At 38.9% G+C, this 16,629-nt stretch overlaps 2 protein-coding genes across 2 annotated transcripts in view; one reads left to right on the top strand and one right to left on the bottom strand.

Annotated features, from left to right (window-relative positions):
* Positions 1–16,629, top strand: part of LOC134676421 (vacuolar protein sorting-associated protein 4) — a 517,731-nt gene that overhangs the window by 255,101 nt on the left and 246,001 nt on the right. The gene's annotated exons all lie outside the window — the stretch shown is intronic.
* The window catches only part of LOC134676344 (suppressor of lurcher protein 1), a 265,018-nt gene that overhangs the window by 88,478 nt on the left and 159,911 nt on the right, over positions 1–16,629 (bottom strand). Inside the window, exon 5 of the mRNA XM_063534706.1 lies at positions 1,708–1,934. Within this exon, the coding sequence (XP_063390776.1) occupies positions 1,708–1,934 (227 nt within the window). The remainder of the gene's footprint in view (positions 1–1,707; positions 1,935–16,629) is intronic.

Here is a 16,629-nt window from a genome sequence, read left to right as displayed (position 1 = left end):
GTCGCAAAGCCTGACCTGATCCTATTTGAGCGTCTCAGAGCGTCTCTAAGCATTCGAAGGCGGAGAAGCTTACAGCACTATCTTTTGTCCGTTTTGACGAAACTTTGCGACGTTTATATTTACTTACAGAATTAGATAAAGATTTATGAAAATTCATGCCCTAAAGGGGTTAAAAAGGGGTTGAAAGTTTGTATCGGGTACAAATATTCTGAAACTTTGCAGGAAGACATAATATTAGAATACAAGGAAAATACCTATTATCTAATCATTATTTTTTTTGAGTTAGGAGCTTGAAACTTTGTAAAAAGTCATATTCAATAACATGGCCTTTTACAAAGTTCCCGTGAGTGCAAGAAAAGTACTTTCATTGTTATTGAAAGTTAAGAGGGGTGTAATGCTTGTATCGGAAACGACATATTTTTAAAGAGAGGAATTAAAAAACCGGGCAAGTGCGAGTCGGACTCGCGCACGAAGGGTTCCGCACCACAATGCAAAAAAAAACAAAAAAAAGCAAAAAAAAACGGTCACCCATCCAAGTACTGACCCCGCCCGACGTTGCTTAACTTTGGTCAAAAATCACGTTTGTTGTATGGGAGCCCCATTTAAATCTTTATTTTATTCGGTTTTTAGTATCTGTGAAAATTTCAACTGTTCGGCAACAACAACAACTAGCTATCACGGTTCGTGAGATACAGCCTGGTGACAGACGGACGGACGGATGGACGGACAGCGAAGTCTTAGTAATAGGGTCCCGTTTTACCCTTTGGGTACGGAACCCTAAAAACAAAAAACTTGTTTGTATCGGGTACGAATATTTATTTGAGCAAGCAAATTCTTAATTCATATTGGTGGTTACTACCATTAAATATTTTTAACGGCTGCATAAATTAATGAACAACGGTTGGTTCTTAATTCATAATTGCAGCACGTACAATAAAACTTTGCAAGTAAAATCAACCAACACCAAGTTATTATACGAGTACTTATATAAAATATTTATCTTTAATACACGCATTAAAAGCTGATTGTGATGCCCGTCTTTTACATGTCTATCAACTATATCTCGAGACCTTTCTTAATAGCCCAAGTATAAAGTATTTCTGTTTGTTCATCTAAAATGTGTAGCGGTAAGTACCTACCTTAATACAATATTAGACACCGGACAACAAATAAGACAAATACTAAAAACGAAATGGTTAAGTACAAAGAAGGTTTTGGAACTAGTTTCATTCAACGTGATTTTATGATCTCGCAGAAAACATTGTGAAAAGGGTTGTCTTCGCTGGGAACGCTTGAAGCCTAAGCTGAAATGTTGCATATAATAAACTTGCCACCCACATACCTACCGTATCCTGTCACGAAATAGTCTCTGTATGCAAATCTGATTGACTATGCTTTGTTTCTTTATGGCGAAGGATTGTAACGCTCCCAAGAGCTACCATCTATCTATATGATAATCGAACAATCACACCGCACTATTTGTATGAAAATTTCTAAAGTGCATTGACTGAATCGCTGGAATGTTTCAGGTAAATGCATTTCGTGCCCGTAGTACATATTTTGTTTGGTTGTAAACAGTTTCGTTTCATTACGTGACAATACCCGCCGGAATTTTTTTTAATAGCTGTTAAATGTTGTAATTGTAATATGTTAGTACCTACTTTCATGATGATTAACCCAATCCCACCAAAATCAAAGTATACTTACGCTTATCAATAAAGCTGTATGTCCCAATAAACCCTGTAGCGTTGTTTTGTCTGGGGCTGGTGTGGAATTCGAGCACGAGGGCCGGCCCGGGGGAGTAGAGCGCCGGCGGAGCGTCGGCCCTCCCGCCGCAGAGCGCGCGCGCCCACGCTGAGCGCTCGCTCACGCCGCCGGGCGGCCCCGGACCTTGCACTTCCCAGTATACTTTCAGGTAGTCGCCTCGGACGCAACTGAAACAACAAATCAACACACGTTTCAAATATGCATTCATTGGATTTGGTACACTTTGTAAAGTGTCACAATATTTAACCTTAGATACGATATTTACGAAAAGGAATATCGTATTGGAAAAGTCCAAGAAGGATCATGACTGATTCAGTTGACATTTACGAGTATTGTTACATTTTCAAACATTCTAAGCCAAATGAATAAAATAATAATGATATTTGTTGTACTCGAAAAACAGTTAAAGTCCAGTTAACAATCCCTGGTCCAAATCTTATCAACGGAATTAATTTCATTATATTATACATATGGCAATTAGAATACTCGTTTCATTGTGGAGGGCTAATTAAATATTGGCTTTGACATAAACTAAATGGGTAAATATTTTTGTAAATTTTTTCACATTCTACAGTGAGTAGGTATAGGGATCTTTATTCCAAGCTAAAATGATGTCACAGTTTTATTTTATGCTTTTAGTGGCTTGGCTTAAAAAGGTGATGATAGAGATAAATTAAGAATTTTCTTCTTGTAAACGTCGTTTCTCAAAAAGTTGGCACCGCCACCTGTAAATAGGTTTATGTTAGAACTATTTTTTCGTTATGTACAATTTTTATATATAAAAAATTAATACATATTTAGAGAGACTTTTTACACAGAGGCCTAATACTTTGAAAAAAATTTAATAAATATTGATTACAAAAAAAAAATTGTAACTACGTTTATCCGTTAACCTGCCGTGTCCCAACGCGAGGTACTGATGTTCCGAGCTATGAAAACCACACAAAATATTAACTTAATTTAACGGCATTACCGTATTTTATTAACATATATCCTTAAGTTTTAAAGTATTACTATCGCATAACAATATCATACTTATATTTTAAGTTATTCGGCTTCAAAGTTTGTCCAAGGCAATTCTTAACAGTCACCTGGCGCGTCACATTCACGACGATTGTATAACCCCCACCGCACCTTTCCCGTCTCACTCCGCACGAGCTGAAGCCGTCACTCATCAGCTATCACGTGGTAGGACGAAGACGTGGTTATTGTGCTTCGCAAATAAAACACAAACGACAAAGTATCGGAAATTGGAGTTTGTAATGGGTAAGTACTCTTTATCCTGGAGTCGATATCTTGCTAATTATGTAACCTATCGCATTACTATCAAGATATGTAACGTAAACAATAGTTTAGTTTTATATGCCTAAGTATGGAGTTCATCAAGCTAATACATTTTGTGTATTCGCGATATAACTGCCATTTTCCCCATCACCTGCATATCGTCCACCTGGCTAAAACTGCCAGGTGGATGAGATTTTGCGGCAGGTTAATGTCACTGATACCACAACTAATACTCGTAACTATATAATTATATAGCGGTTATATCGCTTTTGTGTGTTAATTTAGGAATAAAAACTATCCTGTCTGTTAAAGCTGCATATTATTGAAATTTTTGTACTTTTGTCTTAAGTCTCGTTAACCTGTCCAAAAAAGTCAGGTGAATGATGCAATGGCAGGTGAACGAAGCGTCCTTCACCTGCCATATGACAGGTGATCGATAATTATTTAAAATCCACGTTACATATACTCAAACTAGATTTGTGACGTCCCACGGGAAAAGGTACCTTATGAGGGTTTTTAGTTTTAGATATATATTAAAATGTTTTGTAAAAAGTATAAGTATATGCAGATTAGTCCCGTTCTTGTCAAAACCCAGTTCTGATGATGGGATCTATGAAGAATCGAGGGAACTCCTCAAATCTTAAAGGCATACATATAGTGATTTTTGTGTTTTTATTTACAAATCAAGCATATACATTCACAAAAGTGACATTGGATGAAGTGGAACTGCTGATGAAGATCAGAACGAAACTCTTCAACGACGCATAGTTCACGTTTGGCGATTTGTCCTCTTCGTTATGTTTGTTAAGCAAGATAAGTTTATAAGCTGCATTTTTGTCAATCTCGAGTTCTGATGATGGGATCCATGAGGAATCGAGGGAACTCCTCAAATCTTAAAGGCATACATATAGTGATTTTTGTGTTTTTATTTACAAATCAAGCATATACATTCACAAAAGTGACATTGGATGAAGTGGAACTGCTGATGAAGATCAGAACGGAACTCTTCAACGATGCATAGTTCACGTTTGGCGATTTGTCCTCTTCGTTATGTTTGTTAAGCAAGATAAGTTTATAAGCTGCATTTTTGTCAATCTCGAGTTCTGATGATGGGATCCATGAGGAATCGAGGGAACTCCTCAAACCTTAAAGGCATGCGTATAGTGACTTTTGGATTTACATCAGAAAACCAAGCATTTTCATTAAAAACTGTCGCATTTGATGAAGTGGAACTGCTGATGATGATTAGAACAGAACTCTTCAATGATGCATAGTACACGTTTGGCGATTTAGATTTTGACTTGGATTGGGACTGGGGCTGGGACCCGGACCCAGACTCGGGCCCGGACTCGGACCCGGACTGTGACTCGGACCCGGACCTAGACTCAAACCCGGAGTCGGACCTGGACCTGGATCCCGGCTCTTATCTGAACCTGAACCCGGACCTAACCTGACCTGACCTTGCACCAAACCTGAGTTCCACTAGGTACTGCGAGGGTTCAACATCAGCTCTATCTTGGGTACTGCGCTCCCAAGTGCTCATCAAGACGTGTCGAATGACCAAAACAGCATGTGTCTATGTTGCATCAAACCTGAGTTCCAGTAGGTACTGCGAGGGTTCAGCATCAGCTCTATCTTGGGTACTGCTTTCCCAAGTGCTCATCAAGACGTGTCGAATGACCAAAACAGCGTGTGTCTATGTTGCACCAAACCTGAGTTCCACTAGGTACTGCGAGGGTTCAGCATCAGCTCTATCTTAGTAACCGCTTTTCCAAGTGTTCATCAAGACGTGTTGGATGACCAAAACAGCGTGTGTCTATGTTGCACCAAACCTGAGTTCCACTAGGTACTGCGAGGGTTCATCATCAGCTCTATCTTGGGTACTGCTTTCCCAAGTGCTCATCAAGACGTGTCGAATGACCAAAACAGCATGTGTCTATGTTGCATCAAACCTGAGTTCCAGTAGGTACTGCGAGGGTTCATCATCAGCTCTATCTTGGGTACTGCTTTCCCAAGTCCTCATCAAGACGTGTCGAATGACCAAAACAGCTTGTGTCTATGTTGCACCAAACCTGAGTTCCACTAGGTTCTGCGAAGGTTCAGCATCAGCTCTATCTTAGTAACCACTTTTCCAAGTGTTCATCAAGACGTGTTGAATGACCAAAACAGCGTGTGTCTATGTTGCACCAAACCTGAGTTCCACTAGGTGCTGCGCGGGTTCAGCATCAGCTCTATCTTGGGTACTACTCTCCCAAGTCCTCATCAAGACGTGTCGAATGACCAAAACAGCGTGTGTCTATGTTGCACCAAACCTGAGTTCCACTAGGTACTGCGAGGGTTCAGCATCAGCTCTATCTTGGGTACTGCTCTCCCAAGTCCTCATCGAGACGTGTCGAATGACCAAAACAGCGTGTGTCTATGTTGCACCAAACCTGAGTTCCACTAGGTGCTGCGAGGGTTCAGCATCAGCTCTATCTTGGGTACTGCCCTCCCAAGTCCTCATCAAAACGTGTCGAATGACCAAAACAGCGTGTGTCTATGTTGCACCAAACCTGAGTTCCACTAGGTGTTGCGAGGGTTCAGCATCAGCTGTATCTTGGGTACTGCCCTCCTAAGTCCTCATCAAGACGTGTCGAATGACCAAAACAGCGTGTGTCTATGTTGTACCAAACCTGAGTTCCACTAGGTACTGCGAGGGTTCAGCATCAGCTCTATCTTGGGTACTGCTCTTCCAAGTGCTCATCATGACGTGTTGGATGACCAAAACAGCGTGTGTCTATGTCGCACCAAACCCGAGTTCCACTACGTGCTGCGAGGGTTCAGCATCAGCTCTATCTTGGGTACTGCCCACCCAAGTCCTCATCAAAACGTGTCGAATGACCAAAACAGCGTGTGTCTATGTTGCACCAAACCTGAGTTCCACTAGGTGCTGCGAGGGTTCAGCATCAGCTGTATCTTGGGTACTGCCCTCCCAAGTCCTCATCAAGACGTGTCGAATGACCAGAACAGCGTGTGTCTATGTTGCACCAAAACTGAGTTCCACTAGGTACTGCGAGGGTTCAGCATCAGCTCTATCTGGGGTACTGCTTTCTCAAGTGCTCATCAAGACGTGTTGGATGACCAAAACAGTGTGTGTCTATGTTGCACCAAACCTGAGTTCCACTAGGTGCTGCGAGGGTTCAGCATCAGCTCTATCTTGGGTACTGCTCTTCCAAGTGCTCATCAAGACGTGTTGGATGACCAAAACAGCATGTGTCTATGTTGCACCAAACCTGAGTTCCACTAGGTGCTGCGAGGGTTCAGCATCAGCTCTATCTTGGGTACTGCCCTCCCAAGTCCTCATCAAAACGTGTCGAATGACCAAAACAGCGTGTGTCTATGTTGCACCAAACCTGAGTTCCACTAGTTACTGCGAGGGTTCAGCATCAGCTCTATCTTGGGTACTGCTCTTCCAAGTGCTCATCAAGACGTGTTGGATGACCAAAACAGCGTGTGTCTATGTTGCACCAAACCTGAGTTCCACTAGGTGCTGCGAGGGTTCAGCATCAGCTCGATCTTGGGTACTGCCCTCCCAAGTCCTCATCAAAACGTGTCGAATGACCAAAACAGCGTGTGTCTATGTTGCACCAAACCTGAGTTCCACTAGGTGCTGCGAGGGTTCAGCATCAGCTGTATCTTGGGTACTGCCCTCCCAAGTCCTCATCAAGACGTGTCGAATGACCAAAACAGCGTGAGTCTATGTTGCACCAAACCTGAGTTCCACTAGGTACTGCGAGGGTTCGGCATCAGCTCTATCTTGGGTACTGCCCTCCCAAGTCCTCATGAAGACGTGTCGAATGACCAAAACAGCGTGTGTCTATGTTGCATCAAACCTGAGTTCCACTAGGTACTGCGATGGTCCAGCATCAGCTCTATCTTGAGTTCTGCTCTCCCAAGTGCTCACCAAGACGAGTTGGATGACCAAAACTGCATGTGCCTATGTTGCACCAAACCTGAGTTCCACTAGGTACTGCCAGGGTGAATAGACAGTAAGATTGTATGTTTACTTATTCACAGAAACTTGTTGTTAAATTGGGAATCGAATCGAAGGTGAGGTGGGTCAGAATCCAAAATTTTAATCATCATGGTGGACAATAAGGTCCCTTTTTACAGAAGATGACACATTTTTCGATTATTTTTAGAAGGCATTGAAAATGATGTGGTGGACAGGTGGATGACACTCATTACAGGTGAACGATGACAAGAAACCAGGTTAACGGCAACGGACACAGGTTAATGACGCCTCTCGATAACCTGTCAATATTTTCATTGGAATTTGTACTTATTTCTCGATAACCTGCTTCTACTATCGATAACCTGGAGACAAAATATCTTTCACCTGTCCTTGCTATCATTAACCTGAATTTCAAACGCCTATATCTCCTAAACTAATTGAAGGAATTGCTTCCCTTCCACATTTTCTAATAGTTAAAGTTGCCTTTTAACGATCCCAATAAAAAAAAATGCGAAAATGCAAAATTTTTGAATAACGTTAACGTTAACCTGGCGGTGCCAACTTTTTGAGAAACGACCTAAAGGGTTTTAAAACGCCGTGGCGAGCATTAAAACGACGTAGCATTAGTGTCACTTTAGGATGGTTTATTGAAAGGCGGCTAGCGCGCTGAGATGTTTTACTGTCTCAATTTTACGAAATAATGCCTCGAACGATGTTTTATGACACTTAATATTTTCAACGGAACAATCTTTGTTATAGCACGATAAAATCCCCTATATTTCTGGATATAGATTGAAAAATAATGGAGACTTTTCACAACATGATGTGTAACTGTCCTTCATGCTGGAATTTTATGCACTGATGAGTAATAATATGATACACAAATAATATTTAAGTAATTTTAATACTTACACAGCTTGTTTGTTTCGTAATTACTTATGTGGAAATACGTAGTAAAGGCACATGACGTTTAATTAACTTCGCCTTTTGCTTGTTCACTTTCATACGCAATATACACGCAGCTAATTATTGCGCAGATGGTTAAATAGAAAAGCAAAAGATTAAGTAAAAGATTAAGAGGAAGGTGTAAGACAGGAAATTAGAAACGACGCAAAAGATATGGCGCACCGCGCGAAATTTGCGTCAGGAGATTTGGCGATCACGAGGGCATTAACGTTTTAACCCCCTGCTACGTCACAACCAATTTTTTACTAAAATTATAATGCTGTGGTATGCATGGTAACAATTTAAAATTGATAATAAATGAAAATTAGCCGTGTTTTTTTCATGATTTTTTTTGCACCGAAACCTTAAAAAGGTTTTGGTTAGAGTTTGCCCTTGCAAATATAGTTTAGTTTCACGGAATTTGCCTTTGTAAAAACTTGTAACAATTTATTAATATATAAACTATAATTTAACGTTAGCCCCCTCTTAAAAAATATAATACTCATAAGTTGATTTGTAAGAATTTATATGGAAAGTGCCCGCCCCAGCATTACAATTGTAACTGATTTTTAAAGCCTCAAAACGTTACACAAACAGAAAAATCAATTTAATAATCCCTCTCACACTTCACAGACGGGGACGGACAGCGACAATGATGCACATTTGTCTCTCTCAAACGGTAGTCAACTTCTCATTATCATTAATAATTCATGCGAATACTGAATATGAAATCACCTGTATGTATCGAAGCGCCATCGATTTTCTTGCACATTTTGGCGTCCAGCAAATCAATTGAATAAAACATTTAAAGGCCCTATTTATTTTAATAATAGCGTTGCACGTTATACTTAGCAAACGAATTATTAAGCTGCAGTAATGGTAGCTTTATGTATATGTCGTAGTCAGATCGTATAATCCGCCGTATTACATTACGGCTAGCCGTTTTCAAAAACAGGGGCGTTTTGAAATGCGGCGGTTCGACGATTAGCCGGATTGTCACTGCGATACGTTCTTCAATAAGGCGGCCCACGTTTAGCCGCATCGTACATTGTAGAGTGACCAGTTCTTTCGGTCGCCTACGTAACCGGAGTTTGACAATGTTTGCAATTTAATTTATTTCTACCATGGTCCCACCGCACTACATGTGTTTCTTTTCCAAAACATTTCCTTCACAACTTAAATAGACGGAGCCCCGCAAGCGGGGCTCCTATTTCTGGGCGGTTTGCCCTTCGGGCATCTGAAGTTACCTAACGAACCTAACCTAATTACCTACCTACGCTTTTTTCCCCAAAGTGTAATGTTTTCACGGACGTCTCACTTAATCAATAGGTAGGTAGGTTAGGTTCGTTAGGTAGCTTCAGATGCCCGAAGGGCAAACCGCTCAGAAATAGGAGCCCCGCGAAGCGGGGCTCCGTCTAGTTAAGTTGCGGAGGAAATTTTTTTTTGAAATAAACAGTCCGACAAACTCCAGATTTGATGGACACCCCAGCGTTTGTCAGGCAGCGCCACGAGTGTTAAAAATGGGAACTAAAAACTGTCAAAGCGGCGGCTAATGACTCGCTGTATTACATTACGGCTAGCCGTGTTGAAGAACGTATGGCGCCGAATACATTCCGGCGGATTCTCATTCAGCCGCATTCAATACGGCTAATCGTTAAACCGCCGCATTTCAAAACGCCCCTGTTTTTGAAAACGGCTAGCCGTAATGTAATACGGCGGATTATACGATCCGACTGCGACATATACACAAGACAGACATAAGACTTAATACGAGTAATAGAGTTGCTATTTTCATTCAGATATCCACCTACTGAAACTTACAAATGAAATTATGAGTCATGAAAATCCATATTAATGTGGTTCACTGGCTCAAAGTACCTACCAGCTACCAGTTAATCAGTTTGTCGGCTGGTGTTGAAATATGCAATTTTATTACCCGCGGACAAAGTGCTCACTCTTACCTGAGCAAACCAGCAAGGTTACATTTTAAATGCGTAATAAACGTACATGTTTTATAATAATAGAAAATACTAAAAGTGTGTGTTACGTTCACGTTTTATCCAATCACTGTGGGTGGGAAATGGAGGTGACAGGCCATTTTTTAAGGAGCGTCCTTACGCAACTCTATCGGACAGGTGACAAGTTTCCTACGTTTGAGGTAGAGCACAGTTTTCTTCGAGGGCACGGGGAGAGAATTGGCTCTATTGAATTAAGTTTCTTACCGGTCATCATCATCTTCCTCACGTTGTTCCGGCATTTTGCCACGGCTCATGGGAGCCTGGGGTCCGCTTGACAACTAATCCCGAGAATTGGCGTAGGCGCTAGTTTTTACGAAAGCGACTGCCATCTGACCTTCCAACCCAGAGGGTAAAATTAGGATTCATCAACGCAGAGCCGAAACTACAAAAGATAGAAAGTTGGAATTTGCACACTAGATTACATTTATAAAGTATACAAGAGATAAGAAGCGATTTTGAGAAATTCAACCCCTAAGGGGGTTAAAAAGGGGATGAAAGTTCGTCTTCGGGTGCAAATTTTATTGTAAGCTGGGAACTTGAAACGATGTAAAAACATTTTAAATTAAAATACAAGAAAACTAATTTCAGCGTTTTTGAAAATTCATCCCCTAAGGTGGTGAAAAAGGGGTTGAAAGTTTGTATGGATATCAAATATTTTTTCGAACGCGGGACTTGAATCTTTGTATTTGGGGATACTATTAAAAGACAGGAAAAATATTTTCAGCGTTTTGTAAAATTCATCCCCTAACAGGGTTAAAAAGGGGTTGAAAGTTCGAATCCATTACAAATGCTTTGAAACTTCTTAGAAAGGCGTAATAGCTGATTAGAAAAAAAAGTAATTGCAACATTTTTGGAAATTCAACCCCTAAGGGGGTTAAAAAGGGGATGAAAGTTCGTCTTGGGGTGCAAATTTTATTTTAAGCTAGGAACTTGAAACTTTGTCAAAAGGTATTAAATTCAAATACCAAAAAACTAATTTCAGCGTTTTAGAAAATTCATCCCCTAAGGTGGTGAAAAAGGGGTTGAAAGTTTGTATGGATATTAAATATTTTTTCGAGCGCGGGACTTGAATCTTTGTATTTGGGGATATTATTAGAAGACAATAAAAGTAATTTCAGCGTTTTGAAAAATTCATCCCCTAACAGGGTTAAAAAGGGGATGAACGTTTGTATGGGGTTAAAGTTTTCTTTTAAGCTATGAATTTGAAACTTCGTAAAAAGATATATTAATAAAATACAAGAAAACTAATTTCAGCGTTTTTGAAAATTCATCCCTTAAGGTGGTGAAAAAGGGGTTGAAAGTTTGTATGGATATCAAAAAAAATTTCGAGCGCGGGACTTGAATCTTTGTATTTGGGGATATTTAAAAAAAAGTAATTTCAGCGTATTGTAAAATTCATCCCCTAACAGGGTTAAAAAGGGGTTGAAAGTTTGAATCCATTACAAGTGCTTTGAAACTTCTTAGAAAGGCATAATAGCCGATTACAAAAAAGTAATTGCAAGTTTTTTGGAAATTCAACACCTAAGGGGGTTAAAAATGAGATGAAAGTTTGTCTTCAGGTGCAAATTTTATTTTAAGCTAGGAACTTGAAACTGTGTAAAAAGGCATTAAATTAAAATACAAGAAAACTAATTTCGGCGTTTTAGTAAATTCATCCCCTAAGGTGGTGAAAATGGAGTTGAAAGTTTGTACGGATATCAAACATTTTTTCGAGCGCGGGACTTGAATCTTTGTATTTAGAGATATTATTAGAAGACAATAAAAGTAATTTCAGCGTTTTGTAAAATTCATCCCCTAACAGGGTTAAAATGGTGTTCAATGTCCATTACAAACGCTTTGAAACTTCTTGAAATGGGTTGAAAGTTTGTATGGAGATCAGATATTTTGTGAGTGCGGAACTTGAATCTTTGTATAAGGGCATAGGTACCTATTATTAGAATACAAGAAAAGTAATTTCAGCAACCAACATCAAAATCCACTTAACTTAAAACTTGCTAAAAAATAAAAGTAATTTCAACATTGCTTGGATATGAAACCACGGGTGACCCTAGGGCTGGCTCATTCCTAGGCCAAAGAATAGGCAGAGCTATTCAGCGTGGGAATGTAGCCAGCCTTATGGGCACTCTTCCGCAGGGGACAGATCTGGGGGACCTAAGGTAGGTGGGTAAGTTTTATTTATTTATTTTATTAGTTTTAATTTATTTATTAGTTTATAAGTACTTAATTTTAATAATAGTTTGTATAAGTTTTGTTACGGAATAAAGAAACTAAATCTTGAAAATTATAGGTACCTACTAAAGATGTAAAATGTTGAAGATTCCACGCGGACGAAGTCGCGGGCAACAGCTAGTACAATCATACACGTATAATACCTGTTTTATACTGTGTATTTTACATGTTTATTTAATAATGACGTGTCATGTCACATAGAGCATAGATTAAAAGTATTTCGTCATAATTGATAATTTCAACCTCTTTAGCTAACTGATATTGAAATATAGTCTGAGCGGAATGAAAAGTCACCTGTTTGTATGAGAGCCAATACGTTCCGAGTCACTATTCATAATATAATATAATAATGCGAAAAATACAATGTATTTTACACGTAAAAAACTTAAATTTGCGAAAGATTCAATCGAAGATCCGCAAGGAAAGATACTGTATTTTATTGAAAAATACAGGGGCCTTTGAAAGATACATGTAATTTTCATCGCTACTTGTATAGCTTTGAGTACAGTCGGTTCTCTAACATATCATGCATAGAAAGCTTGGTTGTGGTACAAATAAGGGAACCGTATCGAAATACCTAATACCTTCTAAAAATACTTCCAAAGTAAGGATTTTGGCATTCTATATCGCATCCATTTGACCTACTTGCTCACTTTACGTAGTTAAGCCGTGTTAGAACAGCCCCCGGGTTTACACGTGACTTTTGCCCTCGTCGGCTTAAAAAATGTTATATGAGGATTAAATTCACTTCTACTTTTACCATTAAACGAGATTATAAATTGTGTCGTACATGGCAACGACGCGATTAATCGTCATGATAAAGAGATCTAAATGTATTCATAGGATTGTATGCCGTCATACATTAGGGTTTAGGCTTCTGCTTTTATTACAATTAATGTACTCGAATTTTGTGGCGACAACAGTAGTATCTGTTGTCGCCACAAGTATGTTGCTATTTTGATTTATAAAAAGGTAAAAAAAAAAACTTTAAATTCACGCCTTAAAACATCGGTTTAACTACTTTAACTGCTGTATTAAATTACCACCTTTGATAGCTAAAGGGCCAAGAAGGCGGTTTATTTTTTAACTTACCTAATTTACATTTGCACGATCACCTATCAGAGGTAGACGTAACAAGTTAATTTTTTCGTTATTTTACCGGAATATTTATTAACATTCATTAAAATGTTTCTCACGGCGTATACCCTAAACCTTGTTAAGCACGTTAACAATTCTAGATAGTTGGTAGTGTAACTACAGCAAACAGTGTTCGTTACAACAAACATGTTGAACCCTCGATTACCACGTGACGCTCGACGTTCGCCTATTTGCAATGCGACGCAGTGCGAATCGCAAATCACAGTCTGCCCATGAGGACGATTCGAACTTACGAAACCATGTCAATTTTATCTCAATTTTTTACCTATCATAAAATATACCCTTGCATTATCATACTGGAACAGATCTAATAACTAAAACTTTCGAGTTGGCCTTTTAATCATGTAGGACAGCATTTGACCTGGCGGCGTAGCACGGTCGCGTTTTTATCCCTTGTCACCATGCCTGTCACGTTCTAACAAGTATGTTAGTGCGAAAGGGACGCGCATAGTAATAGTCGATAAAAATGGAACCGTGCTGCGCCCGCTGGAATAACTTCCGACGCGCACACGATATATGCGTCGACTTTTAAGAGAACCTTTAAAATGTCATAACGAAGGTGTATACGAGTTTCCAGCTTATTATCTCTCATTTCGAGGTGAAACCCTTAATTTAACTGGGCCACATTGTCCCCGTGTTCTCAGAGGAAAGTAAACTTGACATTACACAGACGGCTGGTGTCAATAAAGAATGTTTCCATTCGTTCAATTGAGCTATCCCAACCATTATGATTATGACAGTGCCTCCTGGAGGACCTATAATTTCTTCTAACCTCTTAGAAGTCTCTTACCTTGTAATAAGTGTAAGTAATAACATAAATGGCTCTTTATTTTATTTGCGAGGTTACTGTTATGACCAATCCCTAATAAATAAATTTTATAGGACATCCTTACACAAAATGTGGCCATGACATGCCAGAGTGTTGATTTGGCTTTCGAATAGTGTTCGTTGATGTTTCCACTGGGAAATGCTTGTACATAAACTGCACGCTTGTTTATGCATTTATGCAACCAACTCTCACTTTTAGACAAAATTCCTTAAATGATTTAGTATTTAACTACCGCCTAAACTTTTTGGCTTTGTCCGAAGGTAGGTTGGTAGAGAATCCCTCTTGGTTTTAAGTTCACCTTCTGTCAATATTCAGTTTTTCGTTTTATGAAAAAATATTAAGCCAGGCCTACATTTAGATAACATCTACATCAACATTTATTTCTTTATCACTTTGAAAATGTTTTAACTGTTTTTTTATTAAAACCAAAAACATAATTAATAACAAACTTACTTTATTAACTTTATTACTTAAGTTCAATATATTATTCATTAACTCAATGAGATAGAGGCAAATTATCTCATACAGTGCAGAGTTAGTCGCGCACGCAATACCTGCATGACTACCCCAAATTTCTAGCCGATCATTATGTTAATGCAGACTTGCTTTACATAATGGCGTAGCTTATTAACATTTCTGTCGTCGCTATTGCTGTCGCGTAAGCCGATGCATAATTAATGGACAATAAAGCTAGCCGGTGCAATTCCTGGTGCAATAGCCCGCGCCCATGTCTAATAGCCATTATGAAGGTACTGGTTAATAAACTTTGCATAGTTTAAATTGCTGGAATGGTTTAAAATTAAATATAATAGTCATGCTCTCGATATGACAGTCTAACTAGATGACGCTATGCAGCGTAAGCTACAATACGATTCAAGAGATATAACCAACTGACAAATAGATACGCAGATAGACAGCTAGTAATAGGGTCTGATTGCATTACTCACGTGCGGGATGCTAAAAAGAAATTCAAGATCTCTTTACAGAATCAGCGGAACAGTAAAAGCCAACGAGATTTACAAACGAGAGGTTTTAGTGTCCAAGCTTCTGGTGCTTCGCCGTTAAGCAGACGACAAACGATGCAACTGGGAAATCTGCGCGTTGAAACCAACCTGAGCGTCCGCTGGGTAAGAAGCGATTCATCCTGAGAACAGTTATTTTACCGATAAATACCAGTAGCAGTTTTTTTCGGAATTACTGAGTATAGTCCTGATTATTCTTGCATAGAACTTGACTTTAAATTGTTTTAAAATCTTAAGAAGAAAACCTTCGATGCTTATATTTATTTACGGCAGAACATGCACAGCGGCTTTTCTAATAAAGAAGATGAAAATAATGGCAGACAGGGGGTACCTACGGTGAACACCTTTTGTTTTATCTTAAAATTTTAAATATAATAATAGTACATTGTGCAACGTGGGGGGTAAGTGGAATATTGTACGAAAGTCTATTATATTCACGACAGCCGTAAGCTTACACACAATGTTTTTCATCAGTTTCATCACACTTGCGAAGAAAAACTATTAAGAGAAATTATTTTTAAATACGGTGACATTTCTAACATTCGTCCGCCATGTTGAAATTTGAAAGCTATAACTCTCTAGGGAGTTATAGCTTTTTTTTCACAATCCATAACTCTCGCGGGAACAATATAGGTTATATAAGCCTTTGTCCTTCAGTACACCTGCATGAAATAAGGTATTTTTCCAGCAAAAGTGATGAAAGTAAAGTTAACATGTCATTGTTTAAGGTGTTCTGATTAAGTTGAATGGATATACGGCCAGCAAAGCTATTTATTTATTGATTTTTTATCTTTACTGCACAGTAAATAGAGAATTGTAGGTACATAAATGTAATATGTAACATGAAGCATCGGTTTACAGTCATCCTCTCTTTAAACTAAACATCATGCGTGACACATTTCAGAAAATTCAACATACAACAGCACACGACCGGTAATCCATTTAATTATTAACCTCTGTGTCCTCTATACATAAGGGTAAATATTTAAAACGTATCCTGCTAATCCACTCAGTAGCTTTTCTGAGTTAGGGAGTTAAGCTGGGGAAGTTAAAAATAAATTGTATTATGGAGCGTCCGATGGCGCCATCTATCTTGCTTTAGAAGCTTTAGGCGGGAAGCTATTTAGTTTTTACGGTTTCATGGCAACACAGGGAGAGATGTTTTTAAATTATATTTAATGGAGTTTTTAGAGTTCCTTTCAAGGGCGTTAATTTGCAAAATAAGTAAAAAATTAGTTTTTTTTTTAAATAATGATGACGTCCATATAACGAATTACATAATCGTAATCATTTATTCGATGCATCCATGGTATTTTACAAACGTGTTTAAGTTTAATTAAGTACAGCATGGATCCTACAAGGGCGTGGCAACATATTATACGT

Source organism: Cydia fagiglandana, chromosome 2 (assembly GCF_963556715.1).
Source record: "Cydia fagiglandana chromosome 2, ilCydFagi1.1, whole genome shotgun sequence".
NCBI classification, from domain to species: Eukaryota; Metazoa; Arthropoda; class Insecta; order Lepidoptera; family Tortricidae; genus Cydia; species Cydia fagiglandana.
This window is presented reverse-complemented; position numbering and strand designations above follow the sequence as displayed.